This window comes from Tachypleus tridentatus, chromosome 13 (assembly GCF_004210375.1).
Source record: "Tachypleus tridentatus isolate NWPU-2018 chromosome 13, ASM421037v1, whole genome shotgun sequence".
Classification (NCBI taxonomy): Eukaryota; Metazoa; Arthropoda; class Merostomata; order Xiphosura; family Limulidae; genus Tachypleus; species Tachypleus tridentatus.
Genome location: NC_134837.1, coordinates 125,059,400 through 125,076,749, shown reverse-complemented (window position 1 = coordinate 125,076,749; position 17,350 = coordinate 125,059,400). Strand labels below are relative to the sequence as shown.

Here is a 17,350-nt window from a genome sequence, read left to right as displayed (position 1 = left end):
GAATAATAAAGCGTGGATGACAAGTGCTATATTCTAATAATATTTGAAAAATTAAACAAAAGAATGGAACAAGAAAATAGGAATATTCTACTTTTCCTAGATAATGCAACTTGTCACCCAAAAGTTCAACTTTCAAATGTTTGTTTGGTTTTTCTTCCTCCATGTACATCAGTTCTATAGCCACTGCATAATGGAATTATACAATGTATAAAATTGAAATACAGAACATTGATGCTTCAGCATAATTATTACAAACATGGACGACTGCAAGAGCATCTGAAATGACTATGAAAATTTGACGTGTTAGATGCAATTGCATTTTTACATCAATCAATCAAATGTGTAAAAGATGAATGTGTAATAAAGTGATTTCAAAACTGTGGATTTATTCTTGATAATGGCGGAGATTGTGGAGAAGTTGTTTGTCATGACGATTTTAGTGAAATCCAAACTCTGATCGAGAAGATTGATGTAGACGATTCTATGAACCCGAAATGTTTTGTGGACGTTGACAAGAATGTTTTAATAGAAACTGATGAAATTGATTTAAAATCTATAATAGAATCGCAAGATGATAACAGTGTGAGAGACTCAGAAGATGAACAAAATTGAAAAGATAGTGAGGAAATAGAAATTCCTACTTCATCCCAAGTGTTAAGTTATATTAACACTATCAAATTGTATAAGAATATGAAGGGGGAAAATGAACTTCGTGTAAAGACCGAAGAATTGGCGTTCTGTTTTAACGGCATCAGAAAGCCCATTAAAGAAAAGGAACAGTTGAAATTAGGCACTTTCTTAAAATAAATTTCATTAAGATTTTATGTATTTATGTATATTTTTGTTATTATTCTAATAAATATAGCATAAACAGTATAATAACTTTATTCACAAAGATCTTACTTCCCTCGAGTCAAGCAAGTATAACGTTCGTCTCAAAAATTATATATTATTAAGGAAATGCATGTTCACTGTCTAAGCCGGAAAACTTACTTAAGCCAGAAATTTTACTTGGTCCCGTGCGATTCCGCCTTAGACAGGTTTAACTGTATATAGTTAAGACATTGTACTACGACAGTTATTTCAGACCCTAAATTTGGTCACTATGTTCATTCAAGCTGAACTCTTATGGCATGCCCTTGGTAGAAGTACATGGGAATTCTAACAATTGTCAATAGGGATCAGTGAAGCATTACCATAGTGCTGAAACTTACATTCTATAATGGTATGGAAGAATTAACCCTCATAATATGGAAATAATGACAAAAATATTTTCTTCTTTTAACAGTTTTTGCATTATACGGGTTCTAAATATATCTATATATTATTAAGTAGTATATTAAAGTACGCAACAGTACACGTGCCCAGTACGGGTACTTAATACAACAAAACAGTGTTAACTAATATATAAAGTACACGACGGCACACATGCACCAAGTATTTGTAGGTTATATTAGAACAAGGACAAAACAGTGGTAAGAGCATGCGCGTAACACATCACTTACAGATGTGTTAAATTAATCTGATACAATTTATCAACCACCTGTCTGCATTCGAAGCAGTCTAGTTTTTAAAATGTATAAAATTAAGGTGTGACAAGCGCATATGCTACATATGGTTTCTTGCAACCCATTTATCTATTTCCATCACCTTCCAAGGGAAGCTATTTCCATAGCTGCTAAATCTAAAAACAAAACAAAAGAGCTTAGACAACCATTACTTACCCGAACTGAAAGCCACACGAGCCAAGAGATTTCACGAGACTCATCTTGTCCGTTTATGGGCTTTTGAAAGTTAGTTACCACATGCAGTCAGTTTGTTGTCGTCACTGTATATCAACCGTTACATTTCAAAGTTCGTATGAACAGGGTCTTAACTGCCCTTAGGACTATCTTCTGGAGCCATAAGGAAGGTTGATCTTCGCTACCCGAGTCGTAAAAGTTTATGAACCGGAGACAGAGTTTAATAATGGGTAAAATCTAATCACTACATCACCTAGAGAAATCGCCGAGACAGTGAGCAGACATGGCCCACCCCTAGGGGGTGCAAGGTGTCTTATCACTACACGTGTTCATACCTTGAACTAGTTTTCGCAAGGAAATTTTTAGGGCAATATTTTCTTTTCTTTTTTTTTTTTTTTTTTGCTTCCACACCAAGGGTACTTCGTTTCTTTATTTAAATCGAGGCTGAGGTTCTTATGTCCGGTTTCTTTTTGTTCCCCTTTCCTAATTATAACACAAGTCAGTTAAGAAACAAAATCTACATTAAAACAATAGATAGTCAAGAAAAATATCCCTCCGCTGAGTTAGTTAGGAAGAAATCCTATCGTTAAAACATTAGTTCAGAAAATACCCCATCGTTAATACACGAATTAGTCAATATATTATCCTTACGTTAAAAGTGCAGCTAGTCCATAACGTATCCTTTCGCTAAAACACAAGCTAATGAATTAAAAAATAACCCATTTGTAAAGCATGTCTTAATAAAGAACCTTTTCCTATCTGTAGACTTTGGTACATAGTCACTACTAATAACCTAGCACACTTCAGTCGTAATTTCTTTCTTCACTGAAATTACATATTTTGGTGACGAAATGAAAAATTCATTAGTAAATTACTATCCAGTCCCTTTAGTTATAACAAATAATTAACTGTAACGATTCATATATTATTCAAAGACTTAATTCCTAAGGTATTTTAGGAGTGAGTAGAGGGACTATATATCAAAGACTACAAATCCTGAACGCTCCACCAAAACGTAAGAACTAATTAATGTTTTCGTTTGCTTCGCTCTTACAGTCGAAACTGACGAGCAGAGAATTCAGCGAAACTAGCAGACAAATATATCTTGTCATGAAAACGTAAGCTATTGAAGAAGATAGTTTGAGGGCACGAGGTGGTCTAGAAAATATCCATATGTTAAGATTCAAGTTATTTAATTAGAATATAATGTTGCCAAAATACGAGATAGTCGTGAAAAATATTGCATAAAACCTTACAAGTTTTCGAAATTCGCTTGAATACAAAGACGTGGATTGTTCACTTGTAAATAACTATATGCATGAGAAACATGAAGTAACAAAAATACTTCCAGCCCCGTGTTTTATGCCACAGTAAAACAACATGAAAGCTTCCAGCCCCGTGTTTTAGATCATCAACTGTAAAACCAGAAACAACGAAGTCGTACTTACACGAAATAAATGAAAATAACAAAAAGTATTCCCTAAAATTATAACGGAACATTATGCGCAGAGACTCGAGACTTTGGACACAAGCGAGACGAAGGAGAACTTACGAATATTTCCAATATTCAGGTCAACGTATTTAAAGTTTTAAGGACCGGATGTAACTTGACCTCTAAAAGTAAGCAGTGACATTTCAGTTCTTGTCTCTGAAACAATTGCATCTTAGGTCATCACACTCACAACCGTAAGCCTAAACGTACACACAGACAAGAGTAACACCTGTGCTATTCCCTATGATAGATATCGTGTAAAACTTCCAACTGTACATCACGCGGGCAGTATTTAGAATTTGAATTAGATTAACAATTCTGGGAGATATCACCTCGCGCTGTTTACTAGAAAATGTTGCACTTTGTTATTACAAACAAAGCTGCCGTCCCATTACCCCTCCAGTATCTTCTGATTCGTACTGTTTAAAATCTCACCATTGCACATTACCATTAAAAGTCCCCATGATACACACACAATTTAGGATGGATTGTAAACAGAAAGAGAAATCGTAGCCCTAACCACTATACTACAGGAAAGAAAAAAAATAATAACCTGTTATTAATTTATTTTAGACTGAAACGTACCTGAATATAAAAACAAAACAGATTTTACTGGGATTTAGACTGAAAAGTACCTGAATATAAAAACATATTTTACTTGGCTTTAGACTGAAAAGTACCTGAATATAAAAATAGCTTTTGCTTGCAATTTAGATTAAAATATTACTGATATGCTGCATATAAGAATAGTTTTTACTTGGATTAACATTAAACATACCTGAATATAGAAACAGCTTTTACTTTGATTCCCTCTTTGTTTATTTTTACAGGCGATGCATAATGCTTTTGCAATTTCCAACACATTGGTCATACTTGAACTACGCCGTCTTAGACTCTCATTAGCGGAGACCCACCTGTCCAGGTGTTCCAGCATACCTTCTTATAATTAGGAACTACGTACGCGTCCTTTCACCAGTCATTGTTAAAATGCAACAAATCTGCATCAAAAGCGACCGAATCTAAGAAGAACACCCAATGTACTTTACTGGTGGTTTTTGTTTCTCTTTACAAATCTATTGTAAGATAAATAATAAACTAAATTTAACAATAAACTCCCCATACCTCAATAAACCAGCTTATAAATTTATAATAATTATTTTTTCCTTTTTTTTTCCTAACAGTCTCTGCGTGATCACAATATCGAAGTTCTTGGTTTATAACAACTGTAGCATAATTTTGTGGTTCGTACACTTCCTTAGGCTTACTGTAACCAGGGTTACCGAAATAACAAAATGTTAGAATGTAGATAGGTACTTGTTTTCCTTAAGGTAGTACTTTTCGGAAGATCCTTCGTTTCTCACTGAATAGGCGATGAAAACTTTAATTATTCTCGCGATAAATTAACCTCGTAGTAAACATTCCAAATAAAATTAACTGCAGACGAAACTACTAAAACTACAAAGCGACACCTCTTAGCAAAATAACACCTTGTTATTAAATTAATGATTTTAATATTTTCTCAAATTACTTTACTATATCAATGCAGCACCTTCCAATACTGATCTAGCTTCGTTACGAAATCACGCCATTCTGTCATGGCTAGTGTTAACGGTAGTACCGTTACCTGGAACGACCAAGCCTAGTTATGGGAGATGTTTGTTCAGGACAGGTGGTTACCATATCAAATAAGTCTCCGCCCCTTCCCAGTACACTGTTTAATTCCGGAACGGTTTCCGGACGACCATGCTGCTGTGACATACTGTAATAGAACACACATGTATAAAAGCCAAACTTGTTTTTCTGACGGTGTAATTTAGTCTGCTTTTACGAGAAGCAGTTTTATTAGTTCGAAAATCTAAATTTGCGAATTAGCAACTGAACTCGATTATAAACAGCCAAGTTTAGTTTCTTTTTTGTCTCAAACTTACAGTTGGTAGAGCCCACGAAAGTACTAGAATATTCTAACGACTCTTTCCCCATTATTTTCTTTCTGAACAAAATTATATTGGAAAATCAAATCAAACCCAGAATTTTAAAGTTGAGAGCCCGTGAACTTACCACTTCCTTACGAGCGAATTTTTTTCCACCTTATCAGTTATGTATTATGGTGGGTCTGCAATAAGTTTACGAACTTCAAATCCTACAATCCAGGATTCAATTCCCCACGATGGATTAAGATAGAACACTGTTTTGTTGTAGGCTTATAACACACAAATAATGAGCGTGAGGGCTTATCACAAAACACAAGGTCACAAAGAATGTTTGTTAAACGATTCGGAACAAACAAGGTTTTTACCATCAACAAACTATAGAAACAGAAACAAATATCGTTAAAGCAACAGATAAAGACAGTTAAATAACAAAAACATCAGATTTAAAGGGGTTCTAAGTCGCGTAAAAATTGAGTATTGTTTGACTTTCACATGCCAAACTTTCTTTTATCAAAATCTAATTTTTAGATGTATCAACAGGGATAATTCATATTCTGACCGAATGTTCCGCATGTTTAAAGTGCAGAATTATCATGATTATATAACCTTCGGGGTATAAAATGGTTGCAGGGATCTGGACTGGATTTTTTTTCTGTTTCATTTGAATGAGAAAAACATGACTAAGCCTAGGGTTTGTAAACTGTGTTGTTCCTTAGACGTTTTAATCAAAAATGTATCAAGAAAGTCGGTTTATGAGAGAACTGACAAAGCTAGAAGGGAGGGTATGGTGAGTGAGAAATTTGTTTCGGATATTCGATGCTGGCAATAACCTCGGAGAAAACGAGAGATAATCTCAAAATGTAAATGACAAAATCAGGTGACACCTACAGCCACAAACTGAGGGAAATTAAATGCTCGCTTACAATTATCCATCCACTAAATTAGGGTTAAGAAACAAAGGTAACAAGAACATTTCCAGAAAATTGTGAGTTGGCCGCCAAGTGAAACCACTCGAAAATATCATCCATCCTTTAAAGATCTCGTCAATATAATGGAGGTAAATCACGCATAAAACGATTAATCATTTGACAGGAAGACACGTCAACTCCGAGCTGCAAATCATCCTAAAGACCAAAATAAACATTTAGTAACGAACGACCTTTAAATCTCATGACACTGTCCAGATAAGAAGTTCTGAAGCAGCTTTAATATATAAACATATATTTACGGAGATGAATATCCTCAAAATTCAGTCCACCTTCGCGAACTGGTTCAAACAATACTTCGTGTGTCCCCCAACCAACAGAAAGGTCAAACACTCCTTTCGTAATAAAACTAAAGTAGACGCTTCCACATTAGGAACCTGAAGAGGTTACTTTAGTAGTGAGGAAATTCAAGTATCAATAATCAACAATAATCAAAAATCAATAGGTATAAATCTCTATGTGGTCGAGATGTTAAAATACGAGTGACTCGTCGAAAGTTATTATGTCAATACATCTCAACACTACCAGGAACTGTTAAACCTTGTGAAGAGACAGTAATACCTTCAAACACCACCACTCCCCGAGAAATCAAACGTCCGAGAAACAGATCCCTGTTCTTATTATAATTAACCAGCCTACACGACGTACATCTATAAATTTAAAAAAAAATTCTCGTGACAGGAGTTATAGAAGAGACGTCACTAAGTGTTAAAGTAATATTATCAACATGTTGAAACATAATACTAGTAGGAAAAACGTGACACCCGAAATATCATTATGACTAACAATCACGGTATGTAAAGGTTCTGCACACAGGATGTATAACATCGCCGATAGAGGACACCCCTGACGAAGCCCTCGGGTAATGTTTGTATTGTCAGTAGTATAAACATTATATTTAATAATACGAGAAATACCAAAATAACAAAGGTTTATCCATCGAAAGAAACTGACACCAAAACCACACAGCTAAAGTAAAGAAAACAAATAACCAAATTCAAGACGATCAAAAGCTTTCAGTTGATCAATACTGAACAAAACCCTACCTCTCTATGTTAGATCTAAATAGTTAGTTATCGACTTGAAAAGGAGAGACACATCCCTACCTGGAACAAGACCAGTCTGGTCTCGTGATACGAGTCCAGAAATGACTCACAACAATCGATTAGCTAATATTCTATTATGTAGGCGTTTTAACTATCAATTGAATGTAATGTCTTGGAATTCCTCAACAGGGGAAGTACGTTGTGATTGTAAGATTACATAATATCGAAGGGTAAAATCTACGCACTCATTGGTGGTTTTTAAACTTGATTCTCCAATTATTAACATTTTACCGTTTACTACCACTGGGGTCCAAATATATTTATTATCTTGCTTGGTGGTGGTGTTTGTTTCAATACTCAATGTAAAGCAACGAAAGGCTAACAAAACAAATTGGATAAAAACACTAATGATTCTTTCCAAACTTCAGGAACAATAACTAACCACTGTAAACAGGTTGTGGTTTTACTTATGTCTTCTGTTTTTGTGGACCAACAAGGTATATCTATTAGTGGACCTCACCTTTAACGTAAGTGTGATAAGGGAATTTAGGATTAGGGATGACGTTGTTAATAAATACAATAACGTAATCAAAACACAGTGTTATAATAACACAATACTTTAAGAACGTTATTGGTCAAGATGTCAATATAAATGTCACGTGGTGAGACAGCAAAAGGGCTCACAGAGGTGTTCGCGAGGAAAGACTCCTCTTAAGCATCGTGGTGTGTAGGTAAAAGGGTGGGGATCAGTATATCACCGGTTCACTCTGCTTCTCTTCCTCACGAATAGCACTGCTGATTTCATTGGAAATAAATAAATAAACAGTGACTAATAACTCGTACACCCTTGTGCAAATAAATTGAAACCAATGGTCATTTTACAATATTTTCAGCATGGCAGCCGGTGTAGGCTCGCTGGACCCGCTGATTTCCTTTAATAGTCATTTTATCATACAGACGGCGTCATTATCTGTGTTTTGCAGTACGGACGATCTGTTTTTGGGATGTATGACGAAATTTTGAGGAACATTACGTCGTTCGAAACTGAATTAGAAGGGCAAGGAGATCAGTCAAAAAACAACTTCTTACCAACAAAATGAAGAAAAAACGGTATCAATGGGGCCTGAAATACAAGAACTGGAACAAGAACAATGGAGTGTTATTCAGTGACGAGACTCATTTCTTCGTACAGGGTCAAAGAAGTCTACATGTTCGCAGATCTCCAGGTGAGAAACTTCGAAAATCTCACATCAATCAGTTCGTAAAACATCCCTTGAAGAAGATGTTTTGGGGCTTTTTCAGTTACTATGGCGTCGGAGGCTTACATATCGTAGAAGGTATGATGCAAAGACCACAGTACATCGAAGTTTTGCAGAGAAGAGTCGTTCCAGAATTGAAAAAAAGATATTTCCAGATGGATCTGGTATTTTTCAGCAAGATCTGGCTCCGTGCCACACATCGAAACTTGTGAAGAAATTTATTTATGACTACAACGCGAATAAAGGTGCTGGACTGGTCTGGAAACTCTCCGGACTTAAATCCTATTGAAAATCTTTGGGCGACTTGTAAAGAAAGACTTTGGGGAAAAGACTGTACTACGAAAGATAAGATAATTTAGGCCATAATTGATGTGTGGTACGGCGATCCAAATATTAGTAAAGATTGCAGTCAACTGGTGGACTAGATGCCAAAGCGGATTAATGATCTTCTGAAAAATAAAGGTGGTCATATCATGTATTAATTTGTGAGTAATTTTTGGATTCTCAGAAAGAAAATGCAAAAAATCGAAAAAACTCGTAATTTCCCGTCTTGTTTCAATTAATTTGCACAAGAGTGTAAGTAATATTAAGATCTTATAGGTTGGTATAGATAGATATGTCCTACATGAGTTCACTTTCCAGGTTTGACCACCACACGCTACAATCGAATGATAGTTTGTTCGTAGTTAAGCGCAAAACTGCACAAGGGGCTATCTTGTGATCTGCTCACCGCGGATATCGACCCCCAGTTTCTAGTATTGTAAATCCGCAGATATGCTGCTGTGCCAGTGGGAGGATCGAACATAAGAACATTGTAACATTAAAACATTCAACACCGGTAGTGTTATCAACCACTGTTAAAATGTGTATATCTCCAGTTTCTTCCGCGTCATCCTCCATTCTTACTAACCAGTAGATGAGTGTACTTTTGTAACTTGTTCAACTGTAGAACAACGTAAAGAGAAAAACAGAACACGAACTCTGACTACTGAATACGAAGTGGATTTTTAAAAATATCTTATCTCGTACATATTTACTTCTTATAATAAAATAGCTAATTAGATCAAAAACGAAGCTAACTAAATGTACTTTTATTATGCTCTTACTTATAACGATCAGAATACACTTCTTCATCACTTGGATACCTTCTCTGTTAACGATATTTTCGGCCGTAAACCCACTAATATCTGAGAAGATTCGGCCATCTTAGGAAATTTAGATTAATTCTATGTCAGTTTATTGAGCTAATGGCCTGCACCATTTATTAAACTTCAACGTATAGTTGTTTTAAGTAAATGCTTTATGATCTAAAATCATAACTCAAGTTTTCATCCATTTGCTGCCGAAGTTATCGTCACGTGACGTGTAGCCAGTAAACACACCACTTTATAAATCTTGCATCCAAAACTGATATCTCTAATACTGTAAATAATAAAGTGGTTGTCTCGCTTCTCGGTGAGTTTCGTGACATTATGAGAACAATAAAACAATAATATTTCCCCTTTTCTCTTCTTCTTCTATGTTTGTTTCACGAATTTCGTTAAATAAAACTTCTTTACGCTTAGAACCAACGAAGTACAGCCGACGTCATAAAATCCAGCCAGTGAAGGTGTGGTTACACTTATAACTCTTTGGTCACGCGAAAGAATGTTAATTAGTTGATGCAGAGGGCGTGCAAAACGGTCAACTGTGGAGGAAGAATGCAAGAACAACGGGACACAAAAACGCCCTTTTTACAAGGGGCCAAATAACACAAACACTGCATATTTAGCTCTGTTACTGAATACTGTTTCTAAGAGATACTCTGACTGCATTGTTTCACGGATTTTCACAAAGTTATAACAGTTCACTGTATAATGTGCATACTTTGGAACATCAGAAGCTACTACTAAGCCTAGCTATGGTGTTATCAAAATGCCGTTTCGTCACGCACGATTGGTTGATAACAACATATAAGCTGACCTAAAATTAGTTAAAACTATAGTCCTCTGTTAGCCATGTTTATGGAACTTAAGCTGACCTGCAACTGAATGAAATTACAGTTCTCAATTAACCATGCTTGCTTAATGTCAAACGACTATAACTGGATAAAGTCCTGTCCTCAGTTAGATTCCTTTGCTTGTTTTAAACTGACTTGTGATTAAACATTGGTTGCCATATTCCTGACAGAATGAATGAACCAACAAGTTGAAATAACATAAAAATCTTACTTAGTAACTTTCATGTATACGCTCATTGTTCATAATAGTAAGTATGCTAATAATAAAACGAAGTGAATTGAGTTTAGTTATTTTGGATAAGTGACATCTGAGCTAGCCGTCTCTAATTTTGAGCTAATAGACAAAGTTGTCGGTTTGGTTGTTTAGAATTAAACACAAGGCTACACAATAGGGTATCTGTGCTCTGCCCACCACGAGTATCGAAACCCGGTTTTAAGTGGTGTGAGTCAGCAGACATATTGCTGTGCCACTGGGGACGCTAATCTCAGACATTGACATCCTAACTAACATAACAAAGTAGAAAAACTGTTACATTGTTCAGCTCAGTACTGACAGATGAATGTAAGCCATTAGGCCTGCAATCCGTGATAAAACAAACAAACAAACAAACTGCGCTGGCCTAAAGATAACGTTTTAATCTTCTCCTTAATCCGATATAATGATCTTGGATCACTCAACATTTTGGATCCTTTGTCTGCCAGAAAGTCTTCTCGTAACTCGTTCTCTTGGTCTGGACGCACGAGAAACTAAAATGTTATATGAAATGCTGTTTCGAAATGTTTCGTTGCATTTGTTTGCTTGTGGATAGGCACGGAGCTATACAATGGACTATCTGTGCTGTGATCACACCGGATATAGAAACCCAATGTTTTGCATTATGAAACATCAGAATTACCGCTACGCCACTGAGAGGCTGGTGGAGGCATTACGTTGTAAATCACCGAATATTTGCAAAGAAATGGATGTCATTAGGCCTAGGATCTATGATTACTTTACATTATATGTTTTCTTCTAAGTCAATTGTGATTAACCTATCGCGGATTTCAAGTGACAGATAATACTTGGTTTGGTTTTTTATTAAATTTCGCGCAAAGTTACTCGAGGGCTATCTGCGCTAGCCATCCCTAATTTAGTAGTTAAATTCCTTTGCTTGTTATGACTAGTTATTAGATGACTAGAGGGAAGGCAGCTAGTCATCACCACCCACCGCCAACTCTTGGGCTACTCTTTTACCAACGAATAGTGGGATTGACTGTAACATTATAACGCCCCCACGGCGAGCATGTTTGGCGCGACGGGGATGCGAACCCGCGACCCTCAGATTACGACTCGCACACCTTAACACGCTTGGCCATGCCGAGCCCAGTTAATACTTACCGTAAATAACCACGATATTATTACCAAGAAATGTACAGGTTTTTCAACAAACCACATAAACAAGTTTATTTAATTACTTCTCTTAGCATTTTTTGCTACTGTTGGTAAATTTATTATTCATTAGGAAATAAGTTTTAGAAAGTACAAATTATTTTGTAATCACAAACCTAATCCGTATTTGATAAACTCAAATGTATTGAGCGCCATCTTGTGGGCTATCTTAGAATATATAAAAACGCGTTTTATGTATTAATATCATTTTTTATTTACTTTCCTAAATCCACCAACTTTCACATTTGCATAACTTAAGCCAAATAAATAAAAAACCTTTTGACTTTATGTTGTTCAAACTAGGCTTACTATGCATTATTGGTAAAATATTACTGGTTACACATCTCCTAATTTTTTTTATAAATAATACTAGCATAAGGTATTATATACATATATGTATGAATGTGTTCATAATTTTTATACACACTATTCTTTACCATTATTATTAACTTCTAATCACAATTTACCTAAACTTATCTTAGTTATGCATATAGTTAATTAATATACCGTTCTTACATATAATGATTGACATACAGAGATTCATCAGTTGGGTACCATCGCTGTTAGCGATTTTTTCGGCCGTAATCCTAATAACAACACAAGGTTTATCAAAGTTAAAAGGTTTAAGTATATTTGTTTGTTTTGTAGGCAAGTTCAAAGCTATGTAAAGGGCTATCTGTGCTCTGTCTACCACGGGTATCGAAACCTGGTTTTTAGCGATGCAAGTCCGCAGACATATCGCTGTGCTAATGAGGGGCGAAACGTTTAGATTAGTATTAAATCCGTACTTAGCTAACAGTACAAAATAATCAGCATATGTACTGAATTAAAAGGTAATAAAAATATATATTTAGTAGTCCACTGCTGGTACAGTGGTAAGACTGGATTTACAACGCTAAAATGAGGGGTTCGATTCCCCTCGGTGGATTCAGCAGATAGCTCAATGTGGCTTTGCTATAAGAAAATACACACATATATACATATCACATTTTAATCAGTACTTTTAATGAAACCAATGTTTACAAATAGCACTTGTAAAACAGTTTGCTTTATATACTATCATAGATTCCCTCCAGTTCCTTGTAAAAACAACCAATTCTCTATTTTATCATCATTATTATTACAATACAAAAGGACTAAAATAACAATTACATCTGGATAAACAAATAATTAGTACAAAAAGGCCAATTTGATAGAATAAGCTACAACAGCTGTGTGAGGAAGTATCTTTCGATGAATGATAGATGACACTATTCATTTCCGACCACAAACATACAAACTGGCAAGTGTTTTTGAACAAGGAAGAAACTCGTGAAATGAACTGTTTGTACTGTATAGGTACTGCAATGTAAAACATGGTACCTGAAATACCAGTCGATATCTTAAAGTTACAAAGACTGATGCATTAAGATAGCAGAATTCGCAAACAGTACCATGCTAGTTACACATTTATTGCTCAATATTTGATTAGATTAGTTTTAGATATAATTTGAAGAGCTGAATGCCCGTCATATGACGAGAAAAATTTTTTTCTCAAAATTATATTTAAATAAATGTTTTATGAACACTGAAAATTAGTTGTAACCTAGTAACAAAATATGCATTATCCAACTTATATCTTCGAAAGAAATATTTGTTTATGTACATTTGGCCATCTCATTTAAGTATTGATTGATTAGAATAAAGATCTGTGTATTTTTATGTTCAAGTGTTATTTTTGATAAATCCTAATACATTGAAACATGCGGGGGAAAATGGATTCTTAAAGACATATTCCTACTTGGTCAACTGTGTGACCTTGCAAATTATTAAATATATAAAGGCAGTGAATCTTGTGGTCATCTCGTTGGACTGTCACCCTGCTGATCTGAAGGAGTTTACTTTAATTTGGGCATTTTCAAAACTGAAACGTGCTGCAGGTAAAACATACGGATTATTATAAAGTTTTAACTGAAGGTTCCGATTGGACAAAATTTAGTGATGTTGTATTAATATATCTCCTTGACGACTAAGCAAACGTAATGGGGAATTTCATTCAATGATTGTGATTTTTGTTTTGTTTGTTTTTGAATTTCACACAAAGCTACACGAGGGATATCTGCGCTAGCCGTTCCTAATTCAGCAGTGTAAGAGTAGAGGAAAGACAGCTAGTCATCACCACTCATCGCCAACTCTTTTACCAACGAATAGTGGGATTGACCATAACTTTATAACGCCCCCACGGCTGAAAGGGCGAGGATGTTTGCTGTGACGTGGATTACGAGTTGAACACTTTAACCACCTATCTATACCAGGCCTATGATTTTTGTGCGCTAACAACACCTGACTTTATATTATTATTCATTAGTTTCTACCAACCTACCTTCAAACCTAGTTATATGTCCAAAGTAGCGCATCATCCACTTGATGTGTATATATACACACACACACACAAGAGTGGACAAAACAAAAAAGGCGTCTCCCTTGAAAATGTTGTTGATTTGTTATTTCTTTTATTAGTTAACAGACAACTATGTAAAACGACGAGATTTGTTCATATATCATCTGAAATCCTAATGTTAACACTGGTTTTTGTAAATATCTGAACTTTCATGATTTTAGTTACATTTTATTATAAAGTGTTGTACACCTGCTGTAGTTTCTTAGCCTATAAAATGACCAAACATATTTGATCAAAAGTGGGGCCACTTTTTTGACCACCCTCTATATGGCTAGAACAATTTTAAAAACACAAACTTATTTGTTACGTCAGAAAGCGCCTCTGTTTGGTGCAGCTTTAGAGTCGATTGATACTGCAACGGGCGAGGATATTGGCGTGATAGATATAGGTCATAGGGCTTTGTTGTCTTTAAATAGTAAATAACGTTTTGCAAGAACAGCATTGCCATCTATTGTCCAAATAGTTACCAACGTTTTACTAGTTTTTAAGAGTTTAATATATTGGTAGTTTAGGTCTTGCCGAGTAGTTAATTTGTAACTCGTTTAGGTCTTGCCGAGTAGTTAATTTGTAACTCGTAGTATATTAACACGATTGTCGTGGAATAGCCTATAGTCTAAGATATATTTCATCTGGTATTTCGACTTTGTGGCTGTATTAGGTTAAGTGATCGACCGCCATTTGATGTACCGTAATCCAGCATACCACTGTACGGAGACGTTTGCCAGGCACTGACGCACGGGGCCAATGCCTAGATTCCTCAATTGGTGTATTTAAAACTCAGAATATAAAACTATGATCGAAATCATCCTGAAAAAAATTCCACGCCTCTGGGTTCGAGCCTGGAATCTTTTAAGAAACTAGCAACAGTTCTGCAATTGTATTATAATTACTTCAGTAATTTTAGTATATCAGTTTAAGAAACTTCGTGAACCTGTTGTTATCGTTCATTAAAGAGAAGAACTACTTAAGTTGTTAGTAATTAGCATAAGATAAACAAGGCAACAATCCTTATCCTCGGATAAGAATTTGGATAATTATTTATAACTATATCCTAATTTGTATACTCAACTCTGCTTCGTTTCGCTCGGCAGAGTTGGATAAAATAAATAATATTCTATTATTGATCTTTACCCTAAAAAATCAGAAAACAACATCTAAATATCGCAATGAAAATCAATAATAATTACACTTCACTTACTTAACATAGTTTACGCTATGACATTAACAGTCATAGTTTATGCACGTTTATAATATAAAAAAGATCTTAAACCACAAATACGCTCATGGTATTAGAAGATAAAACTCGTCAACGACTAATAAGGTAGGTATAGTGTGGTTAATATATCACATTCTCTTTTACTTACTTTCCCTCAAAAGATTTTTAGGAATTGGTCAACCTTCACTTATTGCCTCACTCCACATACTTTAAGAAACAAACGTGTGCACTATTTAATTTATAAAACACTGACAGATAAACTAACAGAAATAACCTCTCTGAATTTACGTTAGGAAAAAAAAAAAAAAAAAGAATATTTACATTTGTGCTTACCCTCTGTTGGCCAAAATCTGACGTAAAAATGGCACGTACCTAGTCGCAAAGATACGGCAATTTTAAATGTGTGCCAGACAGATTTTAACTACGTTTTTCAAACTGAAAGTTTTATCAACTCTAGTACGCTTCGTCCCGTGAGAAGGTTACAGATAACTACTGTAGTTGTTTCATGGTATTATTGTACAAACACTAGTATAAATTTCTTTGTTATCTTTAAGTACACATGGTTTGTCGAGTAAGTGAACAAAATCTTTTATCCGTTTGTAAAGCTTTTTTTCTTCAGCAAAACGTTAACTTCAGTGATAAAATGTAACGTAAAGGCCTGTTATATTATTGAATTCATTACTTTCAAACACTTAAACTATTTTAGTTTATTACTGGTCATTAAAGGGCTACGTGTAATAAAAATAAAAATAAGTTAAACACGGAAAATATACATTTATGCTTCAACACAATGATACCGCTTTTTTTGTATTATTGAAGTAGGAACTTTTTTAATCTATTTTCTTGTGTTAAGTGGTGAACTATTAATTATTCAAATTAATTCATTTTAAGATGAAAGCATATTATGCATATGTTGCCATTTATGTATCAATATTTGTAAAAATATTATATCCGGTTAATGAACAAGAAAGCTAGGGCTAAAACATGACGGTTGAAACCAGTTCTGTAACTGAACCGAAACGTTTGGAATGGATTTGACTGGTAATGAAAAGTGTGTGAAAAATAACTTTTTTTGTATTATCAAAAACTTATCATAAAAAAAATTATTTTGAAAAACCAAAACTCAAAATTAACCTAGTAAATACTGTAGCTAATTTATTACAATGGTCTAACAAAATATATTCAAAGTCGTAAAATAAAAACTAATAATTATTAAGATGTGTAGATTTATCAGCTGGATACCTTTGCTATTATAGATATTTTCCGCGATAATCCCAAAAAATATTTCACAAATTGTAGGCTAGTCTTAAATCCGTATACTGAATTACGATACAATAATAAATAAATGATGTATTGTAAACGAAAAGTAAAAAAAAAAGGATTATCGAAAACAAACATTAACGAAATTAATAAATCTCATCTTCTTCATGAGTCGTTCAAATTTTGTTAGTAAGGATGAGGTAAATAAAAAATTACGACACTGTTTTATAAATCAAGCACAGACTACAATGTTGAAAGGTTTAATAAATTTTAACGTTTTCTGTCTCAAGTGTGTCTAATAAAATGCTTATTTCAGTTTCTCACTTCACACCAGGTTTCTTATTTCAAAATTGTATGTTCAATTAAAGTACGGGCATATTGCGCTTGAAATTCTAGAACAATAATTGATAATTGTTAATGGTGAAATTGTGAACGGTCCTTTAGATATACTTGTTGTTCCATTTGTTTGTTTTAGAGCAAAACCGCATTAGACTATGCTGTGTCCATCTCGAACCGTAGAGTGTAGTATTGTAAGTCAAGAAGACTTTGT

At 34.6% G+C, this 17,350-nt stretch overlaps 1 protein-coding gene across 5 annotated transcripts in view; it reads right to left on the bottom strand.

Annotated features, from left to right (window-relative positions):
• Window positions 1-16,013, bottom strand: part of LOC143240717 (rho GTPase-activating protein 45-like) — a 96,083-nt gene extending 80,070 nt beyond the window's left edge. The window contains exon 1 of one of the 5 annotated variants that reach the window (XM_076483631.1): window positions 15,874-16,013. Coding sequence is in view for 2 of the 5 variants with exons in the window: in XM_076483629.1 (XP_076339744.1) it covers window positions 4,013-4,168 (156 nt within the window). In the remaining 3 variants the exon portion in view is untranslated. Of the gene's footprint in view, window positions 1-1,724; window positions 2,142-4,012; window positions 4,391-15,861 lie in introns of those variants that run through there. The other 4 variants (XM_076483632.1, XM_076483629.1, XM_076483628.1 and 1 more) reach the window with 4 other exon arrangements.
• Window positions 16,014-17,350: the final 1,337 nt, after the last annotated feature.